Below are 26,308 nucleotides of genomic sequence, written 5' to 3' on the forward strand. Positions count from 1 at the left end.
AAAGAATGAAAAACCTAGGACTAAATTTAACCAAGAGGTGAAAGACCTGTATACTGAAAATTGTAAGACATTAATGAAAGAAGTTAAAGAAGATACAAATAAATGGGAAGAATTAGTATCGTTAAAATGCCCACATTACTCAAAGCAATCTAGAGATTCAATGGAATCCCTATAAAAATTCCAATGGTGTTTTTCATGGAAATAGAACAAACCTAAAATTTGTATTAAACCACAGAAGACTCCAAATAGCCAAGGCAATCTTGAGAAAGAAGAATAAAGTCAGAGACATCACACTCTCTATTTTCAAACCTTGTTAGAAAAATATAGTAACTAAAACAGTATGGTGCTGGCATAAAAACAGACACATAGATCAATGGTACAGAATAGAGAGCCCAGAAATAAACCCATCTATATATGATTAATTTACAACAAAGAAGCCAAGAGTATATAATGAGATGACCATCTCTTCAATAAACGGTGCTAGAAAAACCAGACAGCCACATTCAAAAGTATGAAGCTGGGCCACTACTTATACCAACACAAAAATTAACTCAAAATGGAATAGAGATTTGAATGTAAGACCTGAAATCATAAAACTCCTGTAAGAAAACATAGGCAATAAACTCCTTGACATTAGTCTTGGTGCTGAGTGTTTGGATCCTACTCCAAAAGCAAGGACAACAAAAGCAAAAATAAACAAGTGGGACAACTTCAAACTAAAAAGCTTCTTCACAGCAAAGGAAACCATCAACAAAGTAAAAAGGCAAATAACTGAATGGTAAAAAATCTTTGTAAATCCTATCAAATCAAAATTAACATCCACAACATATAAATAACTTAGAACTCAACAATAAAAAACAAATACTCTGATATAAAAATGGACAGAAGATTTCAATAGCCATTTTTCTAAAGACAATATACAGAAGGCCAACAGGTACATGAAAAGATGCTCAACATCATTAATCATCGGGAAATGCAAATCAAAACTACAATGAGGTATTCACTCTACACTTTTTAAAATTGCTATTATGAAAAAGACAAGATATAACAAGTACTGGAGAGAATGTAGAGAAAAGGGAAGCCTTATGGACTGTTTATGTAAATTGGTGCAGTCACTATGGAAAACAGTACAAAGGTTCCTCAAAAAATTGAAAATAGAACTATCATGTGATCCAGCAATTCCACATCTGGGTATTTATATGAAGAAAATGAAAATACCAACTCATACAGATATATTAAACCCCATATTCACTGAAGCATTATTTATAATAGTCAAGGTATGAAAACAACCTAAGTGGAATTGTGGTTATATGTACAAGAGTATTATTCAGCCATAAAGAAGAATGAAATATTGCCATTTGTGAGCACCTGGATGGACCTCAAGGGCATTGTACTAACTGAAGTAAGTCAGAGAAATACAAATACCATATGGGTCTCTCTTTTATGGAATCTTAAAAAAACAAAAAACCCCAAACCAAGCTCATAGATACAGAGAACAGATTGATGGTTGCCAGTAATGGGGTGCAGGAGGGGAAGAAGTGGCTTAAGGGAGGAAAAGGCAAAAAAAGAAATTAAAAAATATTCATACAAAGGATGTTTGTTCAAGTATTATTTATAGTAGTAAAAAAATACTTCAGCACCTAAGATTCCAACAAAAGGAAATCATTTAAACACTCTTACATCCTCATAATGGATTATTTAGTCAGTAAGTATTTTTAAGATAAATATATACTGATATATTTATAATATAGGAAGTGAAAAAGAAAGTAATCCCATTTTCTTATGTGTATATGAAATCTAATTGTGCTAGGCTTACCCTTTTGTTAATGTCATACTTCCACTCCTAAAGTCAAATTATGTATAAGACTGGATTGGCTTAAATGTTAGTTATTATTTCTCTTCAAAGTATCCCTCAAGTTATTTCTGTCCTGAAAAAAGATGCCTCACATAATGACCACCAAAGTCTGTCAGCTATATTCACCACCAGGATCCATGTTCCTCCTCTGATTCTCACTTCATCACCACCACTGCCCAAGAAGGCACATCAAGAAACCTCCCCAAATGTCCATACCCTCCTGAGAATGTTAATCAAAGCCAAAGAAATGACTCCACAGGCCCCAAAAGCTTTCAAGCCTTGGTAAAGAATGGCCTCCCCTTCATTTACTCGAAAGTTCCCAAAACTGTCAGTGGATGCAAACAGATGCTAGAGAGCAAGTGAGGGGTTTGTGCTAGCAGCCTTGATGTTCCAGTTCAACCAACCCAAAGCACCCGGTTACACACCTATTTGCCAAGAAAAAGGTCTTGGAAGGGTTTACCTCAAATTGTCAAAGGTAGTTATCTATTCTGGAAGTTTTTTCTTATCTATGATTCTATAATTTTCTTCAGTCAGCAGGGTTTGTTTTTGAGGCAGGAAAAAAATTTTTTAAGTTAAAAAATAAAATAGTCAAGTAAGAAATACATTACTGAGCACCATTTCCTTAAAGAGCAAACTGTGAGAAAAATTCCTGACAAATATTCACTATCATCTGGCTTCTAATTATGCCCCCAATGCCAAGCCTTCTCATGTCCCATCATTACTTACATTCCTGAAGACATTCTGTGTCTGTGCAGTAGGACTGGGACTGCCTCAACTACAATGAATAAGAAAGGAAAGTTAGCCATTGAACTTAATAAAAAATAGATTTTATTAGGAAGATATTTTGTTTTTTAATAAGTGCTACTAAAGTATATATATCGTACCTTCAAAATCAAATACAAACACAGGACACATTGAGGGACTGTTCAGTTTTGGGGGATTTTTTCTACTCAAAATAATTTTCAAATGTACTGTGGATTGAGTGCATTTTACCCATTTATTGATTAAGGAATTTTTAAAAAATCACCTTTGACAGAAACTCCTGCTGCCATACATTAGACTCCCCAAAGGAAAAGCACTAAACTGTAAAGGAGAGCTACTAGAGAGTAAACTTCGTTAATTTTTTTTTTCTCATTGAAAATTAGAAGCAAATGGAGAAAACCCAGATTCTATTTGTAGCAACAATAGAGTAGTTGTTCTGGGCTGGTTAAGCATGGGCTCTGCAGAAAGACCTCAATTTACAAGTCTGACTCTGCAGCTGTCTAGAGTTTCAAGACCTTGGGAAAGTTCTTTAATATCCCTAAGCTTTAGTTTCTCATCTGGTAGAACAGGGATAATATTACCTACATCTGAGTATTAGTGAGCATTAAAGTAGATAATACATATGAAAAGTAGAACAACCCAAGAAATGTTAACTATTATTATTACTGTGCCACACAAATCATGACCTCTTCTAAACAATTACTGGAATTAGCAACTAAACAAAACATTTAAAAAATTGTTCTCTAAGATTATCAGGCCTGCTTTGGTGTATACCAATAAAAGTAGTCCTGTTTGAATTAGAACGGGAAAATAGATATTAATTAATGTAAAAATATGCTGTGTATGTTTAACCTTTTCTAAATAGAAAGGCATCAATCCAAAACACTTTAAAATTATGTTCTATGGTATTATAAAAAAGACAAATAACAAGTGTTGATGTGGAGAAATGGGAACCCTTGTGCACTGTTGGTGGAAAGGTAAATTGGTGCAGCCACTATGGACAACAGTATGGAAGTTTCTCAAAAAATTAAAAAGAGAAATACCATATAATTTTGCAATTCTCATTCTGGGCATTAATCTGAAGAAAATGAAAACACTAATTTGAAAATATATATACACACACATGTTCACTGCAGCATTATTTACAACAGCCAAGACATAGAAACCACCTAAATATATCCATCAATAGATGAATGGATAAAGAAAATGTGTATACACACAATGGGATATTATTCAGCCATTAAAAAAATGAAATCTTGCTATTTGTGACAACACAGATGGGCCTTGAAGGCATTATTCTAATTGAAATACCATCTAATCTCTCTTTTTTTTTCTTTTTTTTTTTTTTCATCTAATCTCTCTTTTATGTGGAATCTAAAAACAAAAAACAAAAAACAAAACCCAAGCTCACAGAAACAGAGAAAAGACTGGTGACTGACTAAGGTGGGGGTTGCAAAATGGGCGAAGCGTGTCAGAAGGTACCAATTTCCAGGTATAAAATAGTCATGGGGATGTATGTACAGCACAGTGACTATAGTTAATACTGTAAAAAAAAACTGAAAAAAAGACTACTAGACCTTGGGTCACAAAATGGACCTGGTAAACCTCCTAATTTGCATTTATTTTAAGTTTTTTCCCCCACTAAGTACTATATACAAAACTCAATAGTACAAAAGGATATTCTATGCAAGGTGAATCTCTCATTATCTCCTGTCCTTCAGCCTCCCCAGCACAAAAAAAAAGAGAGTTTTTTGTGACTCTTCCCAGCCTCCCCAGCACAAAAAAAAGAGTTTTTTGTGACTCTCTTCAGAGATACCCTTACATTTTTTTTCTTCTTCTAGTTTAAACAATAAGGAAATTTATTAGCTCACAAAATAGGAAGTTGGGATCAGAGTTGAGCTTCAGAGTTGGTTGATTCAGTGACTCAACAATTTTCTCAAGCACCCAAAATCTTCTCTTTCTTTGCCATTTGCAGTCAGCTTCATCCTAAAGCTGATTGTAAGATGGTTGCTCGGGCAGTTTGCACATAGCTTTCTATTTTTTTCTATTTTTTAAATTAAGGTATTATTGATATACACTCTCTCACACTGCCATCTTTAATCCTCTCCTCACATTTTTTAAGCACATAAGCATTTGTCTAACTCCAATTCTAAGATACACCAATATATAACAGCTAGCTAACCTCCTGTGCAGTTGAAAACCCACATACTACTTTGACTCTCTAAAAACTTAGCTAACAGCCTACTGGTGACCAAAAACCACACTGATAACATAAGCAGCCAATTAACACATATTTTGTAAGTTATATGTATTATATACTATATTCTTACAATAAAGCTAGAGAAAAGAAAATGTTTTTTCAAATTGTTGCAAATCTCCAAAAAATTTTCCAATATATTTATTGAAAAAAAATCTCCATACAAGTGGACCTATGCAATTAATATCCATGTTGTTCAAAGGTCAGTGCCTCCCCAGCACTCAGTTTTTTGTGACTCTCTTCAGAGGTACCCTTACATTTTTTTTCTTCTTCTAGTTTAAACAATAAGGAAATTTATTAGCTCACAAAACAGGAAGTTGGGATCAGAGTTGAGCTTCAGAGTTGGTTGATTCAGTGACTTTCCCCATTACTCTTCTACCTCTTAGTAGCATTGCAGAGAATGCAAAACAAGAGATTCATCAGGTAAAAAGGTCCTTGGATCAAGTAAGATCTACTCAAGATATCAAATAAGGAGTCAAAATAACTTTCCTACTCAGTTGATTATCCTGGGTTTAATCTTTAGCAATGACACCATGTATCCCCAAATCTATAGCTATAATCTAAATGACCAACGAATTTCAGTTCCTTGCACATTACATAACTCAAATGCCAGCTTGGGCTTTTTAGCCATAGCTCAATTTGAAGTGCTGCCCTTGACTTGAGATCTGACTGGCTGTCTATCTGTAGCCAGTCAGATCTCAAGCTTCACAATCATAGACAGGAGGCAGATGCTTTACAATGGTATCTGTAAATCACATGATTTTCATGTAAAAAGCCCAAAAATCTTTATACCTCCATTTCTTCCCATTTCCATGTAGGGCTGTATCACCAGCTCTAGGCTCCTCCCTCAGTCCCATCCTCCTTTCCCAGTGTGGGTGCACAAGATGATCACAATGTTCTTTTCTCTCCTCCCTGTGACTATCCAGGTCTGAGTTTCATCCGACACCCTAGTATTGGCTTTGCAGTTACAGCACGGGTCACCAAAACTACAACAGACAGGAGGCCTGTTTTTTTTTGTTGTTGTTGTTGTTGACTTTTTTTTTTTTTGGTATCATTAATCTACAGTTACATGAAGAACATTATGTTTACTAGACTCCCCCCATCACCAAGTTCCCCCCACATACCCCATTACAGTCATTGTCCATCAGCATAGTAAGATGTTGTAGAATCACTACTTGTCTTCTCTGTGTTGTACAGCCCTCCCCATACTCACCCCACATTATACATGCTAATCATAATGCCGCATTTCTTACCCCCTCCCCTTATCCCTCCCTTCCCACCCATTCTCCCCAGTCCCTTTCCCTTTGGTAACTGTTAGTCCATTCTTGGGTTCTGTGAGTCTGCTGCGGTTTTGTTCCTTCAGCTTTTTCTTTGTTCTTATGCTCCACAGATGAGTGAAATCATCTGATACTTGTCTTTCTCCACCTGGCTTATTTCACTGACAGAATACCCTCTAGCTCCATCCATGTTGTTGCAAATTATAGGATTTGTTTACTTCTTATGGCTGAGTAATATTCCATTGTGTATATGTACCACATCTTCTTTATTCATTCATCTACTGATGGACACTTAGGTTGCTTCCATTTCTTGCAGGAGGCCTGTTTTTTTGAAAATAGTTTAACTGAAACATAGCCATGCCCATTCATGTCATGTTGTTTATGGCTGCTTTCACTAGTACAGTTGAGTTGAGTAGTTGCCACAGTCTCCAAGCCTAAAATATTTGCTATCTTGCCCTTAAAATCACTGAACTCTGCTGAAAATGACACTACATAAAGATACTTAAGAAATACCCATGGGATAAGAGAAAAAAACAGAAATATTTGTGTAGTTATATAAAAATGTTCATTTAGAAATGTGAGATACTCAATATGCAACATCCTGTGGATCATACAGTCTTGCAGAGGAAATCAGACAGTTAACTAATATATTATAAAAATTTCAGACAGCCATGTAGAGAATGAAAATAGGATGGCATGATAGAGGAGTGGAGTAGCCACTTTAAAGTAGGAAGCTAGGGGCAGTAACATTTAGGGGGCTATCTACAGGACAGTAAAGATCAAGGGGATGAGCATTCTGGACAGTCCAGGCAGAGTAAAGAACAAGGAAAGCCCCAAGGTGAAATGTGCCTGGAACATATGAACATCGTTACTTAGCTGTTGTATTTAATCAGCCTCATAACCAAATGCTCTCTATCTACATTCAAATCATCAGTTTGCTGTTAATGTCATTTGTCTGCCTGCCTCCAAGTCTAAGATAATACCAATATATAACAGATACCTATGTCTTATCAGTGTGGAATAGGAATCCTTTCTCATAAAATATCTGAGATATATTTAAATACAGATATGCTTTAACAGTGTTAAAATTTACTAATTGCTTTTTAAGTGATTTATTGTAACAAATAATTTATACTTTACATTATATTATAATAAAAATAACATTACAGAATACTTAGAAATTTATGTGGATTAAATCACTACCCTAGCACTATTATCATTATTATGTATTCTTTTCTAGTCCTAAAATAAGCACACTTTTACATAATTACAATTACTGTATTAACAAATATTTACTGGGAACTTGTATGTGGTAGTTCTGTACTAAGAACTACAACTTGTTACCTTATTTAACCTTCACAAACATAGACAGGAGGCAGATGCTATTATCCCTACTTTACAGACGAAGAAACTTGAGTTTGGGGAAGGTTTACCTAATTTATATCCACTTCTAACCCTGAAGTCTACATTCTTAATCACTATTCCATTCAACCTTACAATGTACAAAATTCTGTATCATAATTTTAGTTAATATATCATTAGTATGAAATATTCTCTCAACCACAAAATATGAATGGTTATAAAATAGTCCAGTGAGTAAATGTACTGTACAACTGAAAAGAAGCAAATCCAAGGTGAAAATGAACATAGGATAGTTACTTAATAGTCTTGGAGACCAACACAGCCAATGTTTTCTTTCTGCACTAAAACAGACCTCTTCCTCTAGGTGTCACCAGGAGGAGGCTTTCTTTTGGGATTGTGATAAAAAATGATAATGTACAATTTGTTCTGCCATACAAGTTTCTCAAAAACTAACTTGCATACAATTGATAAATTATTTCAGTTGAATGTGGAAGCTGTGTTGGTTCATGAGTGATTTTTCCTAAGTAAGAGGAGCCAGAAGAGTGGGAGTCAAATTATGATTTTAAACCAGAAAGGATAAAGCCCTTAGAGCTCATGCTGTGCAAGCAGGCAGCCCTTTCAGCTTTAAGAAAATTAAAAATTAAGCCAGTGTGTTGAAACATATATATTCAGTATGTCTGATTCAAACATCAATGATGGATAAATGAGCCTTTAAAAAATTTTTTTTATTTGGTAAAACAATAGAATCTTACTGTTTTGATGGAATGCTTCAAACAGAGGCTTAATTTATAACGCATCTCAGTTTTCTCTTGATGTATTTGGAGAATACAGTGGTACTAATGATGCTGATTTTGGCTACTCCAAAAGGAAACCATTTGTAGAAAAAAACATAATTAGAAGAAAACCAAAAATAACTGTGAACAAAATAGGCATGGCAATATCTACAGGATGTAGACACAGACTTCAAATATTTTCTTTATTTCAGTGGAGGGACGGGGGGGAGCCATATGTGGAATATCTATAGCCAATAGTTGCTGTAAACTTTTGTGTTAACATTGAGCCAAGGATCCCAGGAAAGAACTAAAAGTAGATTTAGATCTTCCCATATAACCAGGATGGTCACGGAAAGTTCTTGAGGTGAGCTGGTTTCAAAATCATAGAGACAGCTCAGTATGAAAATAAATATGTTTCTTCATTGGGAAAAAGCAGAAAACAAGAGATTAAAAGAACACAATAGACTTGGCACAGAGATTCCATTAAGGGAAAATTGTAGAACTTAAAACAGTCTATTAGGGTATCCAGGAAGCCTAATAGAAAACCTTGGCTGTCAGAGGCTTGTGGGAACAATGTAGATTAAAGAAGATTCTAATGACAAAAAGCAAGTGGAATTTCTATGAGAAAACTTACCTTGGAGAAATTCTTTGAAAAAAAATGACAGAAGAGACAGTCTCTTTTTGGAGTTATAAAAATTGTACCTACTATGGATTAAATGTCCACATTTTCTTCCCACCCCCATTAGCATGTTGGTCAATGTGAAGGTATCTGGAGGGAAGGCCTTTGGAGGTATTTAGGTCTAGATAAAGTCATGAGGTTATAGCGCCCATGATGGGATCAGTGCCCTTGAATGAAGAGGCAGACACCTCAGTGTTCACTCACGTATGCCATATGAGGATATAGCAGGAAGGCAGCTGACTGGCTGGCTATAAACCAAGAGGAGAGCCATCACCAGTCACCATATCTGCCTGCACCATGATCCTGGACTTCCCAGCCACCAGAACTGTGACAAATAAATGTTTGTTGTTTCAGTCACTTTTCCTATAGCAACCAAAGTTGACTGGACTGTACCTAAACATAAACTCCTCTGCTATTTTTTTGTTTCCTCAAGAGCTAGTGTATACTGGAAGAGGCCTTCTTTCCCATGCACAGAGCTGCCTGGGGCCTGACAAACAGAGAGGTACAAAACAGTGGTTAAAAATAAAATCTTTCAAGTCAAACGTTCAAATTCTGTCTCTGTTATTTTCAAACTATAAAAGAGATATCCACGGCCTGTTATAAGCCTTACGTTCATTGTGAGGATTTAATGATATAATTAAATATACATAAAATTAAATATATATTATATATAAAGAACTCAGTTCATAGACCATAGAACAATGTTGTCAGATCATAGCAATATTCAGGAAAGGGGAAAAGTCTTTCTAATAGTAAACAGGGTTGCCTATTTGTGCAAATAAGCACAGATTTGTCACCACTATTTTTTTTTAAAAATTAAATGCTAACACCAGCAACAAAAAAGTACTTTCAAAGCAACTGCTAAACAGTTGGTCAATATCCTCTCTGGCCAGACCTCACACAGCTAATGGTCATAAGGTTGGCTTGAAAATCTCTGAGCAGTAAGATTCCAGCAACTTCATCAAAACATAAATACAGAAAAGCATTTACTGGACAAATATATAATGAGTGCCTTCTATATGCACTTTGTCAAAGTAAGTTTTCAGATTTTAAGAGGCTCTTTTTTCCCCAAACTTCAAGAGAAATTACATGTATCAACCTTAATTGCAACAACTAAATTCCCTGCCAGCTTAAGATATGGAATGATTATATCTTAATATCATGATATTAAGACAGGAAATAGGTGTCCAGTTTAAAGTATTCTACCTAGTTGTCAGCATCAAGTAATGGGTTCCAATCTGAGGTTTGGGAAATACAGTTATAGAGATAGTGAGTCTGCATTATGAATCCAAAGATAGTAGAAAACCTAACATGGAAAATAAAAACAGAAAGCCCCCTTTAAAAAATTTCCTACATTCTAACATTGCTGAGTAATGTTTAGTCATTGTTAGGGATAGAGCCATGAACAAAATGGACAAAGCCCCACCATCAAGTGACAACCATTTGTTAGCATTTTGATTACTTCACTACAATTATGTATACATTTTGTAATATATATATGTATGTACACATGATTTTACAAAATAGGACACTCTCCATGTTATTTTGCTCTCTTTGCAAAGAGAACTGGTTGCAAATGTTTTAACACCAAAAAACAGCTCTCCGTAACTTTTAATGCTTCACAGCATTTATTTAATTGCATCATTTACACAAATTTGTATATGAAAAACAATGCTACAGTGAACATTCCTATAAATACATTCTTGCACACTTGATTAATCTTTTTAGGATAAGAAGAGTTGCTATTATAAAGGTATGCATACAATACATTAAGTTTTGATACACTTTGCCAAATCAGAGGGAAATTTTTAAAAAATGACAAAATACACATGGAATACATTCAATTCAAGTATTTCTGCATAATCTTACCATTGCAGAAGTACAGTGTTTCAACCGGGAGACCAGTTAGACCTTAGTATTTCTGATCAGATTTTAGTTCTTAATAATTAAAATACGTAGCATCTTTACATATTTACATACATTAACAAAAATAACTTTGAACCAAAATTATACATGCATGTTTAAACCTCAAAACGTGAATAATTAGGTTAAAGGCAAAAGGAGTATTTTGAAAATATTTCTTCAATGTCTAACACTAATAGGTTGGCCTACTTTACCAAAGCAATGTGTATGTACTTCCCCTAATCCTACAAAATACGTTCTGAATTTGACTGTAATTAATTTATTGAACCCAGAACTATTTTCACCCAAATTATGGCCACTGATGAGACAATGGTATAATTTATATGCCATACCCTTATGGTGCAGTCTACTTTGATTATATAGATGAAGCTATATAAATGTACAAGATATGTGACTGGAAAGTCCACAAACTTAATGCAACCTCTCTAGTCAAGTGAGTTATAGTGGTCTGTAGGTGGAATGGGTGAGTAGGAAGCAACGGGAAAGGGGACTTCATTATTTCAACTGCTCATAATTTAGATAGTCACATTTTACTTCTGTTATTAAAAGAAAAGACAACATTCCAATACCATTACACTGTTAGAAATGAGGCAGAGAAAAGATAGCGGCATGACAGGTGAGACAGAAACATCCTCCCAAACCACACATAATATGAAAATACAGCAAATACACCTAATCCTGAAAGAGCAACAGGAAAGAAGGCTGTTGCAGACTGCCTACACCTGGGGAAAACAGCAGACCTCAAGGAAAAGGGTAAAGTACCAAAGCCATGAGGACCCAAGCCTTTCCCACACCCAAGCTCACCAGCGGGAGATAGAGAAACAGAGCAGGGAGCATGTGGAAGCCTAGGACTGCTGAACACCAAGCCCTGGAGATCTGCACTGGGAGCACGAAGCTACATTGCATGGTGCTCTGGAGATTAGTGGAGTTGGAAAGCTAAGATAGTGGAATACTTGGAGACACTGAGATTCCAGCTGCTTGTGGAAAACAGGGATCCAAATTTGGATGCTCTGGGACAAAAGAAAGGCAGGCAGTCTGAGAGACTTCCTAACAGCGAGAGGACTGCTAAACGGGCAAGGATTGCACAGAGCTTGTTGCTCAGGAAAAAGGACAGACAGACAATTGTCAGGGTGCACTCTGCCCAGCAGGTTGGGAACTCTTAGGAACGTTCCATCCCCCTGGCTGGCTGTACAGCTCAGAGGCCCCCCACCATGATACATAGCTGGCTACGCCTTCCTCCCGGTGAACTGGCTCCAGCTAGCAAACCGGCAGCCCTTGCCTTGGTGTCAAGCCAGCCAGAGGGAGGCCTGCTAACAGCAGACACAAATGCCAAGCATAGAGGCTTACATCTGTGCACTTGGCCCACTGGTTATGGCAGTGGAGACAGGCACAGCAGCCGGGAAGCAGGAAACAGCTTTTTCCTCTCCCCAAGCACCAGTGCTGCTCCCCTGCAACACCCACCATCCCTCCAGGGGCTGAGCAGCTCCAGAGACTACAGATTCTGGGCACTAGAGGGCGCTACCTATAAATATGAAATGTCAAAGGAACCTGGTTCAAATGAAAATCCCACAAACACCTAAAGTGAAACACAAACAAAAGTGAAACTGAACTCGTTAATGTTCCTGAAAGAGATTTCAAAATAAAAATCATAAACATGCCCACAGAGGTACAGAAAAATATTCAAGAACTCAGGGAGTTAATCAAGAATGAGACACAAACGTTCAAGAATACAGTATCTGAAATGAAACATAAAATAGAGGGATTTAAAAGCAGATTAGATGAAGTAGAGGAGATGGTAAATGAAACAGAAATTAGAGAACAGGAATAAAAGAAGCTCAGGCACAGAGAGAAAAAAGAATCTCTAGGAATGAAAGAGTATCAAGAGAATTGTGTGACCAATCCAAATGGAACAATATTGGCATTATATGGGTACCAGAAGGAGAGAGAGGGAAAAAGGGATAGAAAGTGTCTTTGAGGAGATAATTGCTGAAAACTTCCCTGATGTGGGGAAGCAGATAATCTCAGGCCATGGAGGTGCACAGAACTCCTAACACAAGGGCCCCAAAGAAGACAAGACCAAGACATATAATAATTAAAATGGCAAAGATCAAGGATAAGGACAGACTATTAAAAGCAGGCAGAGAAAGAAAAAAGATCACATACAAAGGAAAACCAATCAGACTTCTCAACGGAAACCTTACAAGCCAGAAGGGAGTGGCATGATATATTTCATGCAATGAAGCAGAAGGGCCTTGAAGAAAGAATACTGTATCCAGCAAGATTATCATTTAAATTTGAAGGAGGGATTAAACAGTTTCCAGATAAGCAAAAACTGAGAGAATTTACCTCGCACAAACCTTCTCTACAGTGTATTTTGGAGGGACTGCTGTAGATGGAAGTGCTCCTAAGGCTAAATAGCTGTCAGCAGAGGAAATAAAACCACAGTAAACAAGAGTAGAACAATTAATTACTAAGCAGATGCAAAATCAAATCAACTACCCCGAAAGACAGTCAAGGGATAGACAAAGAGTACCGAATATGATACCTAATATGTAAAGAATGAAGGAGGAAGAAAAAAGAGGAAAAAGAAAAAAAAACACTTTTAGACTGTGTTTGTAATACCACACTGAGTGAGTTAAATTTGATTGTTAGATAGTAAGGAGGTTTCCCTTAAACCTTTGGTAACCACAAATCTAAAGCCGGCAATGGCAATAAGTACATACCTATCGATAATCACCCTAAATGTAAATGGTACGAATGTGCCAATTAAAAGACACAGAGTGACTGAATGAATGAAAAAAGAGACCTGTCTATATGCTGCCTACAAGAGACTCACTGCAAACCCAAAGACATGCACAGACTAAAAGTAAAGGGATGAAAAAGACATTTCATGCAACTAATAGGGAGAAAAAAGCAGGAGTTGCAGTACTTGTATCAGACAATATAGACTTCAAAAGGAAGAAAGTAACAAGACAAAGAAGGACATTACATAATGATAAAGGGGTCAATCCAACAAGAAAATATAACCATTATAAATATCTATGTACCCAACACAGGAGCACCTACATATGTAAAACAAATACTATCAAAAGGGAAAATGGAATGCAATGCATTCATTCTAGGAGACTTCAACATACCACTCACTGAAAAGGACAGATCAACCACACAGAAAATCAGTAAGGACAGAGAGGCACTGAATAACACCTTAGAACAGATGGATCTAACAGACATCTGCAGAACACTACACCCAAAAGCAGCAGGATACACATTCTTCTCAAGTGCACATGGAACATTTTTGAGAACAGACCACATACCAGGCCACAAAAAGAGCCTCAGTAAATTTAAAAAGATTGAAATTATACCCATCAGCTTCTCAGACCACAAAGGTAGGAAACTAGAAGTAAATTACACAGAGAAAACAAAAAAGCCCACAAACACATGGATGCTTAACAACATACTCCTAAATAATCAATGGATCAATGACCAAATAAAAACTGAGATCAAGCACTATATGGAGACAAATGACAACAATTCAACACCGCAAAATATGTGGGATGTAGCAAAGGCTGTGATAAGAGGGAAGTATACTGCATTACAGGCTTACCTCAGGAAAGAAGAACAATTCCATGTGAACAGTCTAAACTCACAATTAACGAAACTAGAAAAAGAAGAACAAATGAGGCCCAGAGTCAGCAGAAAGAGGGACATAACAAAGATTAGTGCACAAATAAATAAAATTGAGAAGAATAAAACAACAGAAAGAATCAATGAAAGCAGGAGCTGGTTCTTCAAGAAAATAAACAAAATAGATAAACCCCTAACCAGACTTATCAAGAAAAAAAGAGTTTACACACATAAACAGAATCAGAAATGAGAAAGGAAATATCACTATGGACACCATAGAAATACAAAGACTTATTAGAGAATACTATGAAAAATTATATGGAAATGAATTGGATAACCTAGAAGAAATGGACAATTTTCTAGAAAAATCCAACCCACCAAGGCTGATTCAGGAAAAAAACAGAAATTTTGAATAGACCAATTACCAGAAAGGAAATTAAACTGGTAATCAAAAAACTATCTAAGAATAAAATCCCTGGACAAGATGGTTTCACTGCTGAATTTTATCAAACATTTAGTGAAGACCTAATACCCATCCTTCTTAATGTTTTCCAAAAAGTAGAAGAGGAGGGAATACTCCCAAACTCATTCTACAAGGCCAACATCACTCTAATACCAAAACCAGGCAGAGACACCACAAAAAAGAATATTACATAACAATATCCCTGATGAACACAGATGCAAAAATACTCAACAAAATATTAGCAAACTGAATTAAAAAATACATAAAAAAGATCATCCAACATGATCAATTAGTCCAGTAGAATTTAGTCCAGGGATGCAACGATGGTACAATATTCGAAAATCCGTCAACAACATGCACCACATCAAAAAAAGGGACAAAAACCACATGATCATCTCCATAGATGCTGAACAAGCATTCGACAAAGTTCACCATCCATTTATGATAAAAACTCTCAACAAAATGGGTATAGAGGGCAAGTACCTCAACATAATAAAGACCACATATGACACCCCACAGCCAACATCATACTTAACAGTGCGAAACTGAAAGCTTTTCCTTTAAGATCAGGAACAAGACAAGGATGCCCCTCTCCCCACTTGTATTTAACATAATTCTGGAGGTCCTAGCCATGGCAATCAGACAACACAAAGAAATAAAAGGGATCCAGATTGGTAAGGAAAAAGTTAAACTGTCACTGTTTGCAGATGACATGATATTGTACATAATAAAGCCTAAAGAATTCACCCCAAAACTATTAGATCTAATATCAGAATACAGCATAGTTATAGTTTACAAAATCTATACACAGAAATCTGTTGCATTCATAAACACTAACAATGAACTAGCAGAAAAAGAAATCAGGAAAACAATTCCATTTACAATTGCATCAAAAAGAATAAAATACCTAGGACTAAACCTAACCAAGGAAGTGAAAGACCTATACCCTGGAAACTACAAGACACTCATGAGAGAAATTAAAGAGGACACTAACAAATGGAAACTCATCCCATGCTCTTGGCTAGCAAGAATTAATATTGTCAAAAAGGCCATCCTGCCTAAAGCAATCTACAGAGTCAATGCAATCCCTATCAAAATAACAATAGCATTCCTCAATGAACTAGAGCAAATAGTTCTAAAATTCATATGGAATGTCAAAAGATCTCGAATAGCCAAAGCAATCCTGAGAAGGAAGAATGAAGCGGGGAGGTGGGGGGGTTGTTTATGCTCCCAAACTTCAAGCTCTACTACAAAGCCATAGTAATCAAGACAATTGTGTACTAGCCCAAGAACAGACCCATAGACCAATGGAACAGACTAGAGAGTCCAGGTATAAACCCAAGCATATATGGTCAATTAATATACGATAAAGGAGCCATGGATATACAATGGGGAAATGAAAGCCTCTTCAACAGCTGGTGTTGGCAAAACTGGATAGCTGCATGTAAGAGAATGAAACTGGATTTTTGTCTAACCCCATATACCAAAGTAAACTCAAAATGGATCAAAGACCAGAATGTAAGTCATGAAACCATAAAACTCTTAGAAAAAAATACAGGCAAAAATCTCTTGAACATAAACATGAGCAAGTTCTTCATGAATATATCTCCCCAGGCAAGGGAAACAAAAGCAAAAATGAATAAGTGGAACTATATCAAACTAAAAAGCTTCTGTACAGCAAAGGACAGCATCAATAGAACAACAAAAAGACATCCTACAGTATGGGAGAATACACTCATAAATGACATATCCGATAAGGGATTGACACCCAAATTATATAAAGAACTCATGCACCTCAACAAACAAAAAGCAAATAATCCAATTAAAAAATGGGCAGAGGAGGGGAACAGACCCTTCTCCAAATAACAAATTCAGATGGCCAACAGACATATGAAAAGATGCTCCACATTGCTAATCATCAGAGAAATGCAAATTAAAACCACAGTGAGATATCACCTCACACCAGTTAGGATGGGCAACATCCAAAAGACAAACATCAAATGTTGGTGAGGATGTGGAGAAAGGGGAACCCTCCTACACTGCTGGTGGGAATGTAAATTAGTTCAATCATTTGTGGAAAGCAGTATGGAGGTTACTCAAAAACTCAAAATAGAAATACCCTTTGACGCGGGAATCCCACTCCTAGGAATTTACCTAAAGATAGCAAGATCTCAGATTCAAAAAGACATATGCACCCGTATGTTTATTGCAGCATTATTTACAATAGCCAAGAAATGGAAGCAACCTAAGTGTCCATCAGTAGATGAATGGATAAAGAAGATGTGGTATATATACACAATGGAATATTATTCAGCCATAAGAAGAAAATAAATCCTACCATTTGCAACAACATGGATGGAGCTAGAGGGTATTATGTCAGTGAAATAAGCCAGGCTAAGAAAGACAAGTACCAAATGATTTCACTCATCTGTGGAGTATAAGAACAAAGGAAAAACTGAAGGAACAATACAGCAGAAGACTCACAGAACCCAAGAATGGACTAACAGTTACCAACGGGAAAGGGACTGGGGAGGATGGGTGGGAAGGGAGGGATAAGGGCAAATAAAGGGCATTACGATTAGCACACAATATGTAGCTGTGGGACACGGGGAAGGCAGTACAGCTTAAAGAAGACAAGTAGTGATTCTATAGCATCTTACTACACTGATGGACAGTGACTGTAATGGGGTATGTGGTGGGGACTTAAGAATAGGGGGAGTCTAGTAACCCTAATGTTGCTCATGTAATTGTACATTAATAATACCAAAATGAAAAATAAAAATAAAATAATAAAATAAAATAAGGCTTAAGGTCTGAATAGACATATTTCCAAAGAAGACATATAGATGGTCAACAGGTATATGAAAGATGCTCAGCATTACTAATCATCACGGAAATGCAAATCAAACCCACAATGAGGTATCCCCTCACATACATTAGAATGGCTATTATAAAAAGAAGTAACAAGTGTTGACAAGGTTGTGGAGAAAAAAGCACCCTTGTGGGAAGGTAAATTTCTGATGGAGCCAGTATGGAAAATAGTTTGGAGTTTTCTCAAAAAATTAAAAATAGAACAACCATATGATCCAGCAATTCCACTGCTTGGTATTTATTTGAACAAAAACACTAATTTGAAAAGATATATGCACACCCATATTCATTGCAGCATTATTTTCAATAGCCAAGATATGGGAAACCCCCTAGTGTTCATCAATGGATGAATGGATAAAAATGTGGTGTATACATACAATGAAATACTCTCAGCCACAGAAAAGAATGAAATTTTGCCATCTGTGACAAGGATAGACCCTGAAGACACTATGCTAAGTGAAATAAGTCAGACACAGAAAGATAATATGTGACTCATTTACACATGGAATTTAAAAGAACAAAAGAACCAAGCCCATAGATACAGAGAACAGATTGGAGGGTGCTAGAGGCAGGAGGTGTGCAAGAAAGAGGTAAAAGGTAAAACCTATATAAAATAAGTCATAGGTATGTAATGTATAGCATATGATTATATTTTAAATTGCATATTTAAAAGTAACTAAGAGTAGGTCTCATCAGAAGAAAAAAAATTATGTAACTATGTATACTGACAGATGTTAACTAGAATTATTGGGGTGATCATTTTGCAATATATACAAGTACTGAATCATTATGCTGTATGTCTGAAACTAATATAATGTTATTTGTCAATTATACCTCAATTAAAAAAAAAAGAGGTGCAGTCTATTTCCCCTCCTCTTGAACCTGAGGCTCATGGCTGCTACCCCGAAAATATTTAGAAGTGTTGTATGTGACTTCCTTAGGCTAGGTCATAAAGAGTATCTAGCTGCTTCCTGGCTCTCTTCCTCCCTCCCCCTTTCTCTCTTGGGATGGATACTTGCCCTTGGAACCAAGTCACAATGCTGTAAGGAAGCAAGCAGCCATGAAACGGCCAGACGTAGGTGTTCTTGCTGGCATTACTAGGCAGGGTTTCAGCCACCCACCAGCATCAATTGTCAGACAGTGAGTGAGTGAACCTCCAGATGCTTCCTGCTCGCAGCCTCTAAGTCTTCCAGCTAAGAACCTACACGTGCAGCACACGAGCCTCTCCTCTGTGCTCTGTATGAATTTCAGATACAACTCAATAAAAGTTTGTTTTGGGCCACTAAGTTTTGGAGTAATTTGTTATACAGATGTAATAACTAGAACAATATAAAAGAAACTATTGGTAGTTATATTCAGTAAAGAGGCAATAAAGGATTGAGGAACATAGGGAGATTTTTACTTTTCCATTTCTATACTTAGTACTGCTTGAATTTTGTGCCATGAGGACATGTAATCATTATTTTATCTTTTAAATAAATTAAAACCTCACTTCCTAATTGGTAAAATCAATTGTAGTACTAACGAGAAAAGGACTATTTAGTCTTCCAGTGCCTTGATGATATTGATAAAAAGTATTAAGATTTGAGAAAAAGAAGTCCACTAAAATTTCCTTTACTGACTGAAATAAAACCCCAAAGTTAATCATATGATTAAAAAGGTTTTATAGCAACATAGAAAATGCTAAATATTATTATTAAATTGGGGGAAATACACACACACACACACACATATGAAAGTACTGACTTTTTATTAAAGGAACACATTAACATATTATTTATTAACATAAATAATATGATTTATTAATCATAATAAATTTGATTATGTCAATAATCAAATATTTTGCAAAAATTCAAATAAATAAATAGTAAGAAATACTAGTAGTAGATATATTTGCTGGGTAGAGAGGTTTCTCAAATTTTTCAGGCACACATATTTTTCTTTGAGGAAAAAGTCCAATTGGTCTTAATGTGACTTACTTAACTATAGTAAACGTTAGTCAAAATTTACAGGGACTTCAGGGCTATAAAGGTTAATCTGATTAAGGATCTCCCAGACCACATGCTTATAGCCCTTTAACCTGGAAACACATTTAAGTAAATTAAAGATGCAGAAGTTTCAGTTACACTGTTTAGAACTGAAATACAAAACTCAAAAAACAAAAAAAGGGATTATCTGCATTCCAAATGTTAGGTTACAACACAGAACAGGGAAAACACAGAATAATCTAAGTTCACATTTCTAAATCCACCTGTTTTCTCTTTCTGGAACTCCTATCATTAACAGAAGAAACTATATGCCAAGAGACAGCCAGTCAAGGAGAACAGCAGGAGAAGGAGGTGGCAAGAGAAGAGAAGGTAAAACCAGAATTCTGCAAAAGCCTTCAATGGAAATGGAAAAAGTCACCCTCCAGGATGTTTTTATGGTTAAAAGTAAATATGAGTGATTTTTAAAAAACAAAACAACTAGATATAGTAGTTATAAGAAAACAATTCATCGTTTTTTAAGAATAGTAACCTCAAAGGGGGTACACACACAAAAATAGTAAACAACTTGAAAGAATTAATTATGGCTTTGTGTTGGCATATTTTTTACATATGTAGTAGTATTCTATTATATACAGTAGATAGTTTCTTCTATTAATGATAGAAACTCCAGAAAGAGAGAACAGAAGGATTCAGAGATGTGAACTTAAGTTTATGCTCTGTGTTTTTCCTGTTCTCTGTTGTAGTATTCTACTACTACGTCAGTAAAAATCTGTATTTATCACTGGCATACTCCCATATTAAATCAAGTAATGATACAGAATTACATGTAACATGATAAAAATATCTGACTGTAATTGAAAGGGACTCACTGTGTATTCCTATCTATCCTTTTGAGTCTTACTACCCAGTATTTAACATGTAAAGCATTAAAGCTCTAATTACAGTATGAGACTACGATAGAAAAATGTCTGTATTGTCAGATGCCTCCATTTTTTAATGTTTTTGAAAATTCCTAAGACAAACAGAAACATATGCACATGATAAAACACAATTGTATTAAGAACAGTCTAACACTTGTGTAAGTCAATGATGTAATTAAATCATTGGAGACAAGCCAAGAGCAAGTAAAGCTTTGTCATGAGCACCCCAAAATGGACATTCTTTGTACTGCAGTCTTATCAGCCTTGAATTTAAACAGTCTATAATGTATCATTTAAAACACTCCTATAATAACAGTCAGAGATAATCATTGGCTTTAAAGTGTATATTGCAGATAGACAATAAAATGAATGAAAATCAGATTTATATTCTTTGTACTGGTACAGCTTAGCAGATAAGCACTCAAAACTTAAGTACTGATAAGACAATGGTAAAGAGTTTGAATTACTGTTTTTATCCACTTAGCCTTAGAGGACAGAAAAATTTTTTCTATTTTCATAATTTTCATGCTGATGAGAAAAAATTCTAACAATTTAGAAATCAAAGATGTAAGAAGAAAGTCTTATTAGAATTATTAAAAAGCTAAACTTTATAAAATGTTTTCTTTTCAAATCACATCATACTAGTAGTGCATTCAAAAAATTGATTCTTCAGTGAAAAGTCTGTAATTATTAATTTTCAGAATAACCGTACTGCTTATAATGCTTTTGAAGTAGCTTAGAAAGTTTATTTTTAAGTTAATTATCTGAACAAGCAATTCATTCACGTAATTTTTAAAATTTTGTTATCATTAATCTACAATTACATGAAGAATATTATGTTAACTAGGGTCCCCCTTCACCAAGTCCCCCCCACATACCCCATTATAGTCACTGTCCTTCAGCATAGTAAGATGTTGTAGAATCACTACTTGTCTTCTTGGTGTTGCACAGCCCTCCCCATGCCCCCTGCCACATTATACATGCTAATCATAATACCCCCTTTCTTTTCCCCCACCCTTACCCATCCCTTCCCTCCCATCCTCCCCATTCCCTTTCCCTTTGGTAACTGTTAGTCCATTCTTGGGTTCTGTGATTCTGTTGCTGTTTTGTTCCTTCAGTTTTTCTTTGTTCTTATATGCCACAGATGAGTGAAATCATTTGGTATTTGTCTTTCTCTGCCTGGCTTATTTCACTGAGCATAATACTCTCTAGCTCCATCCATGCTGTTGAAAATGGTAGGATTTGTTTTCTTCTTATGGTTGAATAATATTCCTTTGTATATATGTACCACATCTTTATTATCCATTCATCTGCTGATGGACACTTAGGATGCTTCCATTTCTTGGCTATTGTAAATAGTGCAGTGAAAAACATAGGGGTGCATCTGTCTTTTTCAAACTGGAGTGCTGCATCCTTAGGGTAAATTCCTAGAAGTGGAATTCCTGGGTCAAATGGTAAGTCTATTTTCAGCATTTTGAGGAACCTCCATATTGCTTTCCACAATGGTTGAACTAACATACATTCCCACCAGCAGTGTAGGAGGGTTCCCCTTTCTCCACAACCTCGCCAACATTTGTTGTTGTTTGTCTTTTGGATGGTGGCCATCCTTACTGGTGTGAGGTGGTATCTCATTGTGGTTTTAATTTGCATTTCTCTGATAACTAGCGATGTGGAGCATCTTTTCATGTGTCTGTTGGCCATCTGAATTTCTTCTTTGGAGAACTGTCTGTTCATCTCCTCTGCCCATTTTTTAATTGGATTATTTGCTTTGTGTTTGTTGAGGTGTGTGAGCTCTTTATACATTTTGGATGTCAACCCTTTATCGGATTTTTCATTTTCGAATATATTCTCCCATACTGTAGGGTACCTTTTTGTTCTATTGTTGGTGTCCTTTGCTGTACAGAAGCTTTTCAGCTTGATATAGTCCCACTTGTTCATTTTTGTTTTTGTTTTCCTTGCCCGGGGAGATATATTCATGAAGAAGTCACTCATGTTTATGTCCAAGAGATTTTTGCCTGTCTTCTTCTGAGAGTTTTATGGTTTCATCACTTACATTCAGGTCTTTGATCCATTTTGAATTTACTTTTGTGTATGGAGTTAGACAGTGATCCAGTTTCATTCTCTTACATGTAGCTGTCCAGTTTTGCCAGCACCATCTGTTGAAGAAACTGTCATTTCCCCATTGTATATCCATGGCTCCTTTATCATATATTAATTGACTACATATGTTTGGATAATGTCTGGAGTTTCTATTCTGTTCCACTGGTCTGTGGCTCTGTTCTTGTGCCAGTACCAAATTGTCTTGATTACTGTGGCTTTGTAGTAGAGCTTGAAGTTGGGGAGCGAGATCCCCCCCAATTTATTCATCCTTCTCAGGATTGCTTTGGCTATTCGGGATCTTTGGTGTTTCCATATGAATTTTTGAACTATTTGTTCCAGTTCATTGAAGAATGCTGTTGGTAATTTGATAGGGATTGCATCAAATCTGTATATTGCTTTGGGCAGGATGGCCAGTTTGATGATATTAATTCTTCCTAGCCAAGAGCATGGGATGAGTTTCCATTTGTTAGTGTCCTCTTTAATTTCTCTGTATAGCTTTCAGGGTATAGGTCATTCACTTCCTTGGTTAGGTTTATTCCTAGGTATTTTATTCTTTTTGATGCTATTGTGAATGGAACTGTATTCCTGATTTCTCTTTCTATTGGTTTATTGTTAGTGTTTAGGAAAAGCCACAGATTTCTGTGTGTTAATTTTGTATCCTGCAACTTTGCTGCATTCCGATGTCAGTTCTAGTAGTTTTGGAGTGGAGTCTTTAGGGTTTTTTTATGTACAATATCATGTCATCTGCTAATAGTGACAGTTTGACTTCTTCTTTACCAGTCTGGATTTCTTTGTTTTGTCTGATTGCCTTGGCTAGGACCTCCAGTACTATGTTAAATAACAGTGGGGAAAGTGGGCATCCCTGTCTTGTTCCCAGTCTCAGAGGAAAAGCTTTCAGCTTCTCTCTGTTCAGTATGATGTTAGCTGTGGGTTTATCATATATGGTCTTTATTATGTTGAGGTACTTGCCCTCTATACCCATTTTGTTGAGTTTTTATCATGAATGGATGTTGAATTTTGTTGAATGCTTTTTCAGCATCTATGGAGATGATCATGTGGTTTTTGTTCTTCTTTTTGTTTATGTGGTGGATGATGTTGGTGGATTTTCGAGTGTTGTACCATCCTTGCATCCCTGGGATGAATCCCACTCGGTCATGGTGTATGATCCTTTAGATATATTTCTGAATTCGGTTTCCTAATATTTTGGGTATTTTTGCATCTATGTTCATCAGGGGTATTGGTCTGTAATTTTCTTTTTTGGTGGGGTCTTTGACTGGTTTTGGTATTAGGGTGATGTTGGCTTCATAGAATGAGTTTGGGAGTATTCCCTCCTCTTCTACTTTTTGGAAAACTTTAAGGAGAATGAGTATTATGTCTTCTCTGTATGTCTGATAAAATTCCGAGGTAAATCCATCTGGCCCGGGGGTTTTGTTCCTGGGTAGTTTTTTGATTACTGCTTCAATTTCGTTCTTGGTAATTGGTCTGTTTAGATTTTGTGTTTCTTCCTTGGTCAGTCTTGGAAGGTTGTATTTTTCTAAAAGTTGTCCATTTCTTCTAGGTTTTCCAGCTTCTTAACATATAGGTTTTCATAGTATTCTCTAATAATTCTTTGTATTTCTATGGGGTCCATTGTGATTTTTCCTTTCTCGTTTCTGACTCTGTTGATGTGTGTTGATTCTCTTTTTCTCTTAATAAGTCTGGCTAGAGGCTTATCTATTTTGTCTATTTTCTCAAAGGACCAGCTCTTGGTTTCATTGATTTTTCCTATTGTTTTATTCTTCTCAATTTTGTTTATTTCTTCTCTGATCTTTATTATGTCCCTCCTTCTGCTGACTTTAGGCCTCATCTGTTCTTCTTTTCCAGTTTTGATAATTGTGATGTTAGACTATTCATTTGGGATTGTTCTTCCTTCTTTAAGTATGCCTGGATTGCTATATACTTTCCTCTTAAGACTGCTTTCGCTGCGTCCCACAGAAGTTGGGGCTTTGTGTTGTTGTTGTCATTTGTTTCCATATATTGCTTGATCTCTATTTTAATTTGGTCGTTGATCCATTGATTATTTAGGAGCATGTTGTTAAGCCTCCATGTGTTTGTGGGCCTTTTTGCTTTCTTTGTACAATTTATTTCTAGTTTTATACCTCTGTGGTCTGAGAAGTTGGTTGGTAGAATTTCAATCTTTTGGAATTTACTGAGGCTCTTTTTTGTGGCTTAGTATGTGGTCTATTCTGGAGAATGTTCCATGTGCACTTGAGAAGAATGTGTATCCTGTTGCTTTTGGATGTAGAGTTCTATAGATGTCTATTAGGTCCATCTGTTCTAGTGTGTTGTTCAGTGCCTCCGTGTCCTTACTTATTTTCTGTCCAGTGAATCTATCCTTTGGAGTGAGTGGCATGTTGAAGTCTTGTAAAATGAATGCATTGCATTCTATTTCTTCCTTTAGTTCTGTTAGTATTTGTTTCACATATGCTGGTGCTCCTATGTTGAATGCATATATATTTATAATGGTTATATCCTCTTGTTGGATTGAGCCCTTTATTATTATGTAATGTCCTTCTTTATCTCTTGTTACTTTCTTTATTTTGAAGTCTATTTCATCTGCTACTAGTATTGCAACACCTGCTTTTTTCTCTCTGTTGTTTGCATGAAATATTTTTTCCCATGCCTTGACTTTTAGTCTGTGCATGTCTTTGGGGTTGAGGTGAGTCTCTTGTAAGCAGCGTATTGATGGGTCTTGCTTTTTTATCCATTCTATTACTCTATGTCTTTTGATTGGTGCATTCAGTCCATTTACATTTAGGGTGATTACTGAAAGAAATGTGCTTATTGCCATTGCAGGCTTTAAGTTTGTGGTTACCAAAGGTTCAAGGTTAGCTTCTGTAGTATCTTACTATCTAACTTAAGTCACTTATTGAGCTATTTTAAACACTGTCTGGTGATTTTTTATTTCTCTCCCTTCTTATTCCTCCTCCTCCATTCTTTATATGTTGGTTGTTTTATTCTGTGTTCTTTTGTGTTTCCTTTAACTGCTTTTGTGAGTAGTTGATTTTATTTTTTGCCTTTAGTTAGTATTTGGTTGGTCTGCTTTCTTTGCTGTGATTTTATTTTCTCTGGTGACATCTGTTTAGTCTTAGGAGTGCTTCCATCTAGAGCAGTCCCTCTAAAATACCCTGTAGAGGTGGTTTGTGGGAGGCAAATTCCCTCAACTTTTGCTTGCCTGGGAATTTTTTAATCCCTCCTTCATATTTAAATGATAATCGTGCTGGATACAGTATTCTTTGTTCAAGGCCCTTCTGTTTCATTGCATTAAATATATCATGCCATTCTCTTCTGGCCTGTAAGGTTTCTGTTGAGAAGTCTGATGATAGCCTGTAGGTGACCTTTTTCCTCTCCCTTTAAAACTCTGTCCTTGTCCTTGATCTTTACCATTTTAATTATTATGTTTCTTGTTGTTGTC

General features: G+C 36.0%; 1 protein-coding gene across 1 annotated transcript in view; it reads right to left on the minus strand.

Moving 5' to 3' along the window:
- Window positions 1-26,308, minus strand: part of SMIM14 (small integral membrane protein 14) — an 86,124-nt gene that overhangs the window by 23,954 nt on the left and 35,862 nt on the right. The window contains exon 3 of the mRNA XM_036908503.2: window positions 2,582-2,630. Within this exon, the coding sequence (XP_036764398.2) occupies window positions 2,582-2,630 (49 nt within the window). The remainder of the gene's footprint in view (window positions 1-2,581; window positions 2,631-26,308) is intronic.

This window comes from Manis pentadactyla, chromosome 5, assembly GCF_030020395.1.
Source record: "Manis pentadactyla isolate mManPen7 chromosome 5, mManPen7.hap1, whole genome shotgun sequence".
Lineage (NCBI taxonomy): Eukaryota > Metazoa > Chordata > Mammalia > Pholidota > Manidae > Manis > Manis pentadactyla.